Raw genomic sequence first — 10,616 nt, 5'->3', positions numbered from 1 at the left:
CGGTAAAGCAATGGTGAGATCCTTTGTCAGTTCTCACGGACAGAAAAACCCTACTCACATCTCTTAATTTTAGACAGCAGCACTGATCAAAAACACTTCAAAACGGGTTGACTATTCTCATCGATTTTAGACCATCTCCCACACAGAAGGAAATGCTTCTGCTGACTCATAAACATGGAGGGTAACACTGCTAATAGCTTCTAGCCACCATGTCTATGTTCTCTCACTACTGTTGCAGGCAGTATACCATAGTTTCATGTGTATAAGACTAGGTTTTTTTTACTGGAAAATAATGATAAAAAGCAGGGGTTGTCTTATACACGGAAAGTGCATAGGGGGGATGTGTGATTGGTTGCAGCCCCCAAAATAGGGGTCGTCCTATACATGGGAGCATGTTATACATGGAAAAATATGGTACTTCTGCACATCAGTTTCTGGGAATTGCAGGCAGGCAGGATACTGTGTGCTCATGTCCTGATTGAGGGATGCCTGGGTGGACACTGGGAGAACAGGAATGCTGGGCGAGATGGGCCATTGGCCGGATCCAGCAGGGCTCTTTTTAGGTTCATAATTACATGCCTACTAGGGGGAAAAAATCCTGCTTCTTGCTTCAGAATAGACTGCCTTTACTTACAGGTAAAATCAGTGCATGCACGGATTATGTCTGCATCTCTTGGAGGAGGAATTCCCTCCATACGGGAGAAAAACATGGGGCTTACCATCAAGAAGTTCTTGCATTAAAAACCATAGTTTTTTTAAAAGGAAGAATTTTAAAGAATATTCTTTTTTGACATATTGCTTTTTATTAGCTTTTTATAAATGCATTTGGATTTTAGTACTTAGCAGGTTAAAATCCTTCAATGCAATTGTTTTTTTATTTAAAAATAATAGTTTTTAGAAAAAGTTAATCAGCAGGAGCTTTTTTTGTCCATTAAAAGTGTGTTTTTTAAAACTCCTTTTAACTACTTTATCAATTATTCACTGCAGCACTACTTATGCAACCTCTAGCTGGGTTCTAGGTTCTATGCGTCTACTTCAATGGGACTTGTGCATCTATTTTTTGTTGAATTGCACCCAGTCTTTTTCTACCTATAAACCTTTGCACTGTGAGTCTGATACTCTCCGCAATGTGACAGCGATCAAATGTTTCCTGCATTACTACACCAGGCACATTTATTTATTTTTACCAATGCAGTCAATGAAATGCAATAAGCAAAACAGAAAGAACGATCAAACATTCACTCTTTTCTCTCTCTCTTTTTTAGAAAAGCGCTTTTTTTCTTAAAAAAAAAAAATCCACACAGGACAGAATACCAAAACATTTCACAAGGAGTCTTAGATAAGTATTACATATATTGTATTTTAAAAATCCTTTTTTAGATGGTGCCATTACATTATCTAACATGGCATCTGATTTTCCACATTTCTCAATGCATGCAAAAACAGTAACCAAGGTCATAAATAAGAATAATAAACACAGTTTACAAAGATCAAACAAAGTGTGGAGGGGGAGGGAACCCGTGAGACTGAAACTCTTCTTGCAGAGACAGGATCCCATCCTAACATTCATGGCACAGGACACAGTCCAGCTGGAATCTGCCTCAAACAAGCCTCACTGGAAGATGAAAGGGCACCACAGGTCTCATAGGCAGCCCCCATTCATTCCACACAGCCTTGCAGAATCCTGCAGAACTGTGCCTGCAGCCTATGAACAGAGTGAAATATTGTATGGCAACTTGATTAGAGTGTTAAATCTAGTGAGTTCAAAAGGGTGGACAACCTTACAAACTACAGTCTAAAATCAGTTCACATTTTACGAATATCACTGAAATGAATTATTGTCAGAACGCAGCGGATTCCCTGCTTCCGTAAATGTCCATCTAGACATTTATGCAAATGGTGACTAAACTCAGATTCAGGGTGCAAGTAAGCAATGCCCACAGCAAAGAGATCTGACCTTTGCCAAGGTTTGCGAATTTAAGAAGAAGAAGAAGAGAAGAGTGTGGATTTGATATCCCGCTTTATCACTACCCGAAGGAGTCTCAAAGCGGCTAACATTCTCCTTTCCCTTCCTCCCCCACAACAAACACTCTGTGAGGTGAGTGGGGCTCAGAGACTTCAGAGAAGTGTGACTAGCCCAAGATCACCCAGCAGCTGCAGGTGGAGGAGCGGAGACGCGAACCCGGTTCACCAGATTACGAGTCTACCGCTCTTAACCACTACACCACACTGGCTCCCAGTGTGGGAAATATAAACCGATTGCTTCAAAACTTCACGTTCTGAAAAGCTATGGATTTGGATTCTTTTTTTCTTTGGCGTTTTCTTCACCTCTCGAGTCCATGCAGATGGACCACCTGCCAAGTAGTAACTTGTCGCCATGTGTGGATGTCTTAAGAACTACTTTGTAAGCCAGTCCTCTGCTTTGCCTTGCCAAGGGGGTGAGATGAATCTTGCCACTCTTTTGGCACCTGATCAGAAGTCCAGGGGAAACAGCAGGGGGAGCGGCAAAATTCTCTTCCACGCTGAGCAGGGCAGACACCTTGCATTATTAATTATTACCATTAGCCCCAGCAAGGCTAATAAATGCTTGGGGAGGGCGGGGGTCAGCGAGAGCTAAATTGAGAAAACATTGCAAGGGAATACAGCTAAACACCACCACCACAACCACCTGTTTTTCACTTCTCCAATCAAAACCGAAGCTTTACAGTTTGTTTGCTTTTAAGGTGGAAAATCTGATCAGGGATCACAGCTGCTAATCAGGGGTCACACAAACCCAGTATATTTTTGCCCCCTCAAAATCGCTCCATATTTGACTCTATGGGCTGTGTTGGCCATCTCTGCCTTAAAGACTGTCCAAATTCATTCTCCGCCTATTCCACTATCAGTTGCCACTCGCCACGTTCCTTCACGTAAAGAACTTGCCATTGCTTGATGCTTCCTCCATGGTGAAGGAGCAGCAATGACTCCGTGCTGGAGAGCATGCATTAAATGCATTAGGCCCTGGGTTCAGTCCCCAGCATCTTCAATTAAGAGGGTCTCGAGCAGCAGGGTTGAGGGAAAGAGATCTGTTGGAGACCTACTGTATTTTTCGCTCTATAAGACGCGCCAGACCATAAGACGCACCTAGTTTTTGGAGGAGGAAAACAAGAAAAAAAATATTCTGAATCTCAGAAGCCAGAACAAGAGGGATCACTGCGCAGTGAAAGCAGCAATCCCTCTTGCTGTTCTGGCTTCTGGGATAGCTGCGCAGCCTGCATTCGCTCCATAAGACGCACACACATTTCCCCTTACTTTTTAGGAGGGAAAAAGTGAGTCTTATAGAGCAAAAAATACGGTACCTTTCAGTCAGAGGAGGCTATAAGGTATGTAGCTGGGTAGAACTACAGTCTAACAGTGTAAGGCAGCTCCCTCCTCAATAACATGCTAGATTCAGAAGAGGAAGCAGCGTAACAGATATAATTGCCCCCCAAAGGTATTTCAGTTCTGGCAGTGTCAGTGTCCCATTGCCATGCCCAAGTCACCTGCTACGTGACTGTGCCAAAAGCAGCCTCCCTCACCACTGGTGCCAAATTCCTGAGCCATGTGGAGCTACGGTATCCTTAACGCAGGAGGGAGCTTTGATGTGGAGCAGCAAAGCTGAGGTCCCACCCACTTCTTACACCATGTTGCTATTTTGAGCCACCGATCTCTTATCGCACTGATGAGCGCACTCAGGGTAGGATATTCATAAAAGGGAGATCTGTTTTGGTGTTAGTCTGATTTGAATATCCTTCAACTCTCTCTGTAGCTTAAGCCTGGTGATTTCAATGAGCATATGTGCCTGTTGCTCCTTGTTGGACTATGGCTCCATTCGCTAATCAACTCTCACAAATGTTAAAAGGGGATTTTGTAATTTTTTTTGGGGGGGGGGGTCTTAGGAAACATCTAATCCGCCTAAGAAGACTTCTGAAGATGAATATTCAAGTTAAGTAGTTGTGGGTTTAGGTGTTTTGTTTTACAGTTTGACGAAACATAGATACGACCAGCTGTTCAGCACACTTAGGTAAAATAAATGCTGAAATGTGTGGTTTTCAGTGTTTAAAATTGCATTCCGAGAGGCGTCATGACCAGGGCAACCAGGAATGTAATTCAGGATGTGAAAAAACAAATTAAAAAAATCCTACAAATAGTTCGCGAAAGCCACTTTCATCGAGCTCTCTACTGCCTTTTTTCTAACATAATAACAAAGATGATGATTGGATATCTAGTGCCCCTGACATGATTGTTTAAAAAATATACATAAAATACACACGTCTCTTGTTTTCTTCAAAAAGCTATGGAACGGCATGGGTCGAAATTTAAGTGCACAAGTTTTTAACATAAAAGGCAGCCAGCAGGAATGACTTAAACAGTGAGGGAAATGAAACTGTTGTATCTCTGGATGTTCCTCTTGAGGATTTCTGAGCAAGGGCCAAGGACTCGTTCGAAGCGAGGGCGATCCAGCTTGACACACTTCAGGGGCCCACGAGCCACCACAGTGGCAGCCCGGGGCCTGTTGAGCAAGAGGGCTATCTCTCCTGGAAGAGAGAGAGGGGGGAAATACCATCATCACATTTCTGAAGATTTTGCATGTTACCTGTTGCTTTGATCACAGCCTCTGTTCTCTTCTCTGTGGGATTGTCTCACATTGTGTGTGTGTGTGTGTGTGTGTGTGTGTGTTTAAGTCTGCAAATGATACCCAGTTAATTATTTTTCAATCATGTTTCCTTTACATTGTAATGAATGCAATGCAAAGTTAATGTAAGTTATGTATAGCAGACAGCTGGATGAGTTAATGTATTTGGCAGAAACTGGTCTGCAGCAGAATGGAAACAGCGCTGCTTGTGGCTAATACAGGTTGGAATGGAAGCCATATCCCTCTTTACCTCCACTGTCGGAGGCAGTATGCCTATGAAGACACATCTCTGAGAATGACAAGTGGGCAGAGGGCTGTTGCACACAGTCCCTGCTTGTGGGCCTATGAAAAGCCTCTGATTGGCCGCTGTGAGAACAGGATGCTGGACTAGATGGGCCACTGGCCTGATCCAGCAGCGATCTTCGTATATATTATTACATTCCAAGCCATTTGGATCGTACTGTAGGCCATCTTGAGTAATTTTCAGATGGCTACTTTAGCCAATTGGCCACTAGAGTCTGTCACGCCGCCTCAGCGACGGCCTCATGTGGAAGCACAAAGGGAGATTCACATCCTGCACAACGGAACAGGGCCACTCCCAGATAGCCACCCCAAGGACATACTAAACCTACACTTGCTTGTCTTCCTGACTGTTTCCCAAACTGAAATAAAATTGGGAATTTACCAAAATAATCTGATGGTCCAAGCCGTCCAACTTCCACATACTCTTCGTTGTCAGACCTGCGCTGGAGAACGGAAGCTGTGCCCTGAAAAACAGAGGCAGAAAGGTTTGCTTTGCTTAAGTGCACAAGTTTGGGAGAGGGACCTCAGCCCATCATGATTTGCGTGTAGAAAGTCCCAGGATTAATCACTTGGCCCCTCCAGTTGAAAGCAGTCCAAACTCCTTTCACCTCGGTCACATGATCTAGCAACCTGGTAGAACTCAGTCGTTCCAAAGGCTGTTATGAGTCAAGTACCTCCGAATTCTTCCTGAGCAGAGTTTGGAACAGTGGTAGCTTAGGCTGCCTTTCTATAGACCGGCTTGCTCCGATAATTACCCCTTCACATTTTACACTTCTCTGAATTTCTCAGTTCAGTTCTTGGTTAAAAAAAAAAGTATCAAAGTGCATTTTAAGATGAGCATTTAAGGATAAAACACACTTAGAAATGTGTATGTTTCAGTACACCTTGTTCAGCATCGCAAAGAAGTCTGATCACTTGGGCAAAGTTTGGTTTGCAGTCTTGAAATATGTCTGTGAAGAGAGAGGCAGCCATCTCACTCCCCCGGCATCCCAATCATCCCCTTAGCTCAAGCTATTACAGCCCAAAGTTATCTGTTTTAGCACGGCGCTTTGTGCTTGCTTTGGGATCAGTCATGCTCTGAGTACCTATGCTGTTCCTTATTACTACAGTCATACCTTGGGTTACAGATGTTTCATGTTGCATTTTTTTGGGTTACGGACCACCGAAACCTGGAATTACCGGAACAGGATACTTCCAGGTTTCGGCAGTCGCGCATGCACAGAAGCACTAAATCACACTTTGCACATGCACAGAGGCACCGGATCGCAACCCGCACGTGCGCAGACGCGCCGCTGTGGGTTGCGAACGTGCATCCCACACGGATCGCGTTTGCAACCTGAGCGTCCACTGTATTGTGGTTGTTTACTGCTACTGTTTTCCATTTCATGCTCTTTCCTGCATAATAAAGAATTAGTGGGAGGGGGGCAGAGTATTGCATACTTGAGTGTTGTAAAACACACACTTAAATGATTGTGTGTTGCTAAATGCAGATTTGATACAAAAATGGAGACAGAATGGAGGTTTTTCTTTTCTTTTTAAAAAGGTTTGATTGTAAATTTTCACTCTAGCAATTCAACAACCAGTAATTAATACGGTAAATGGAAGAAATACAGTGGTACCTCAGGTTAAGTACTTAATTCATTCCGGAGGTCCATACTTAGCCTGAAACTGTTCTTAACCTGAAGCACCACTTTAGCAAATGGGACCTCCTGCTGCTGCCGCGCTGCCGGAGCCCGATTTCTGTTCTTATCCTGAAGCAAAGTTCTTAACCTGAAGCACTATTTCTGGGTTAGTGGAGTGTGTAACCTGAAGCGTATGTAACCTGAAGCATATGTAACCTGAGGTACCACTGTATAATAAAAAGGGGGGGTGTACCAAGAAAAAAAACCACTTATAAAATAAAATATTAAATCGATGTAAGTTATAAGATGGAATGTCATCATTTATCATTCCAGAACTGAATAGATAGTGCCCATCTTTCTGTAAATGTATTGCCTTATACACTGACTGCATTCCTCTTGTATGTCAACTTCAACATTAGCAAAACTTGCCAGGTTTTCCTCAGTGACAGAACGAAACCGACATGTGGAATCGACACAAAACACATCTATCCCTACACACTAGTCACAAGAAACCTATGGCTGTTTTTTGTTTGCTTAAATTTTCACTTGGCTTAAAAAATAAAAAATAAAAAAAAAGATGGAGCAGCGAAGGAACCTCTGAAGTCTTTCCTTCGCCCAGAGGAGTCTCGTTGTCTGATGAGTCTCGTGTTTGGAAGATTGTGGCAGCCAAGTGAAAGGGCTAGAGGGCATCATGCAGGTCTGCACATTTTGGAAGACGTGCCGAACTACTGCCCAATTAATACCTGCTGCTCTCAGTGGCCGAGTAGGAATAATCTCCCAGAGATTCTGGCCATTATGCAGGAGAGCCTTAATCACTCAGGTGCTGCCTTGCATTCTGCCAAATATTTTCCTATGTCTGCGTACACACCATACAGGTGAAGCACATTCTCCTCTCCCCACTTCACGAATCCTGGGAATCCTCCTTAAGGGAATGACAATTCACAGCACCCTTTAAAAAACACACACTACAGTTCCCAGGATTCCTTGGGTGAGAGGTGCAGCTACAGTGTCCTCCACTCACTCATTCAGCCACCACAGCCACTGCTTTGAATGAGCAAGGTCTCGGCTGGAAACCCAGAAGGGTTGTTGCCAGTCAGAGTGGACAATACTGGGTTTAGATGGACCGAGTGGCCCGAATCGGCACAAGGTTTCACATGTTGCTATGAAAAAATAAAATTCCCTTATTGTGGCCAAACGCTCATTACTCAGCCAAATAATTTTGTCTGTGCTATCTGGGAATGAAAGCTCCTTCATGTCTCAGTTTCTAAGATTTATTGCAGAGGAAAGGAGGGAGGCAGGCAGGCAGGGAGAGATTTGCACTCCTGCATTCTGTAAGGAAAAAGAGAATAAACCACCCTGTCTGGTCTCAAACCTGATGCTTGCAGTGTGTCCCCACAGCCCCTCGCTCTCCCTCCACATATCAGAGCCCAATAGCGGAGAGTTATCTGGAGCAATCTCTTCTGCCACCCAGTTGCTGTCTGCCTTCTGAATCCAAGGAATACTGTGACTCTTAATCTGCTGCAGGAGGGCAGAGATGGCCAGCCTCCACAATATTAAAAAAAGAAGATGTAGAAGGAGCAAAATATCTCAGTTTGGCAGCAGAGAGCAATGCCTATTCCAGACAAATTCCACCCCACCCCCCATTCTTGTTTTTTCAACAGTCACATTTTCTGCCTCTGCCCAGCAAGAATGGGCCTATTGCAGACCAAAGAAAGCCTCTGATATACCCAGACAACAGGAAGCAGATGTGAGATCAGATTATATCATTTCACCTCTTGCTGCAAAGCCCTGCGCTCCACAAATGCTTCCTGGAGCACTGCTAGGGGCAACCCTCCTGGAAATATGGTCTTTTCCAGGGTGCAAAGGACAGGATGCTCATAATTAATCACCAACAGCCATGCCATTTTACACTTGATATAAACCCTGTAGGATCTTCCATCTCAATGAATCCACTTTATTCCGTCCGCTAAGGATGTGAAGACCAGTTGTAGAAACACTGATAACATAACCCACTAACGGTAAGCCGTTGTCACTCGGTGATGCACAAATATTGATGTTTCCAGACCCATGCTGCTTCCCCCAAACTTCTTCTGACTACCCTAAATGGTTAACAACCCTTTGATAAGGACGAATAGGGACATAGAAAGGAAAACAGGGTCCTATGAGTTCTACCAGGGTTGTCAGTCCTTCAATGGTTGTTTATAAATCAATGGGGGCCATTTAGTTCATGAAAGATTCACTCAATGCACATCAGTGCACCTTAACACTGTTCAATCAACTCTAATATATTACATAGATTTCTAATGAAACCATGGAAACAACAGGCTATTCGTTTATAGCGAACAATGGCTCCTGGGGAGATACAAATAAACACTGATTTATTCTTAATGGGTACTACTCAGGCATTTTTCTGCCTATCTAACAAGACCACAGTTGTTATTTCATTTCTTCCTTTCCTATTTTTATACACTTGAAATTTAACAACCTCACAGATAAATGTGTGCCCATAACTTGCAGCCCCACAGACTTTGAATTTGCCTTCACAGATTGGCCAACTACACTTATCCTAACAAATAAAGCTTCCAGACCAGGGATTCAGTCTGAGACTACTGTTGTTGCTTAATCTGCCTCGGCTGCAACAAAACATGTCTCCCATTTTGGTCTCTACAACCACAGCAGGTGCTATGACTCTCTAATGGTTTGATTTCATCCCCCAAGGTGCACTCCTCTATTTTCTCCCGAGACAGACGGATGTCAACAACACCAATGTTGCTTTCAGTCTACAAACCATACGTACTTGATTTTGCCCCTCCAGCCCAGCACATTTGCCTCCTGCTTCCCATTGGGGTGGAATAGCATGACAATGCAATTATGTGATTTACACAATTAATTCATAAATACATATTTTCCCCAGAGCAGAGACCAAGATGAATAGCTTAGTTATGGGCAGAAGATGAACTGCAGCAGAATGGAAACAACACTGCGTGTGATGGATACAGGGCAGAACGAAAACCGATGCCTTCTTTGCATATGGATATCACAGACCTCTGGATGGTAATTTTACAGTATTGGAATTGAAAACACTGGCCACGTGCACAAGGGCTCATGGCCTCCCTGCGTTGCTCACTTGAGACTTACTGTGTGAGTCATAAAGTTTTGCAGCTTTATCTTTAGGTCCTATGAGCTCCCAGCACTTCAGGTCTCGCCTTCAGGTTTGAGAAGGGCGTTTGACCTCGTGAGCAGAGAAGCTGGCCCTCCAGGCTAATAAATGTTTGGGGACTGGAATGATAAATCTTTGGTGATCTCAGGAATTTTGAAAAAGCACTGGAGGGTCTCTCTCTTCCCAGTAACTGATATCATTGAGCCTTTTCTCCTCCCCTCCAAGTAAATATGAGCATCACGTTGCAAAAACAACAGGAGTCGCTGACCTAAAAACAGGCTGCCTTTGCCACCCATCCAGTATCCTTGCTTCCCCTCCCTCTCTGCCCCATGCACCTGTCTGCCTCCCCCTGCCCCCTGCCAACCACCCCAAACACTCCTTTATGGCAAACCATCTCAGTTTGCAGCAAAGCGCAGTTATTTCCTAATGGCTTTCAGATGCCCCGGTGACTTGCTGCGCAAAAATTTACAGCTTATTTATGGCGTCATAATTTAGGACATTAAAAATGAATTAAAATTAACAGCCCATGAACTTGCATCCCTTCTGAAGTTATGAGGGTTTTTCTCTCTCTCTCCTAAGAAACAAAACCCACCAAATCACTGAATGATGCTTCATTTTGAAATGATGGAACATGCACCAAATGCTGGGAAGACCTGGCTGCAAAGCCTGATTCATAGGAGTTAAAAGCTGAGACTTGACTGCAGATGGAAAGGTGCTGAGAAACCCATTTCCTTTGCTTTTCCTGGTTGCACATTTTGGCCCAAGTCCTGATAAAAAAGGCTTGCCATCTTGTTTCTAGGTGGGGTTTGCAATCCAGTTAAGACACTTCTGGTTTGCAGCTCAGGACACAATTCAGGCTTACAAGGTCCTGCACAGT

The 10,616-nt window shown here is 43.8% G+C and overlaps 1 protein-coding gene across 5 annotated transcripts in view; it reads right to left on the bottom strand.

Annotated features, from left to right (window-relative positions):
- Positions 1-3,884: 3,884 nt before the first annotated feature.
- The window catches only part of PRKAR1B (protein kinase cAMP-dependent type I regulatory subunit beta), a 110,246-nt gene continuing 103,514 nt past the window's right edge, over positions 3,885-10,616 (bottom strand). For all 5 annotated transcript variants that reach the window (XM_081839964.1, XM_081839965.1, XM_081839963.1 and 2 more), the window contains 2 exons: positions 5,340-5,421; positions 3,885-4,556 (listed from right to left, as the gene is read on the bottom strand). In XM_081839964.1, coding sequence (XP_081696090.1) covers positions 4,384-4,556; positions 5,340-5,421 — 255 coding nt within the window. In that variant the 3' untranslated portion in view covers positions 3,885-4,383. The remainder of the gene's footprint in view (positions 4,557-5,339; positions 5,422-10,616) is intronic.

The sequence above is a fragment of the Podarcis erhardii genome (assembly GCF_964252035.2).
Source record: "Podarcis erhardii genome assembly, chromosome: 14".
Taxonomy (NCBI): domain Eukaryota; kingdom Metazoa; phylum Chordata; class Lepidosauria; order Squamata; family Lacertidae; genus Podarcis; species Podarcis erhardii.
The sequence above is the reverse complement of the archived record's forward strand: the minus strand, read 5'-3'. Positions and strand labels throughout refer to the sequence as shown.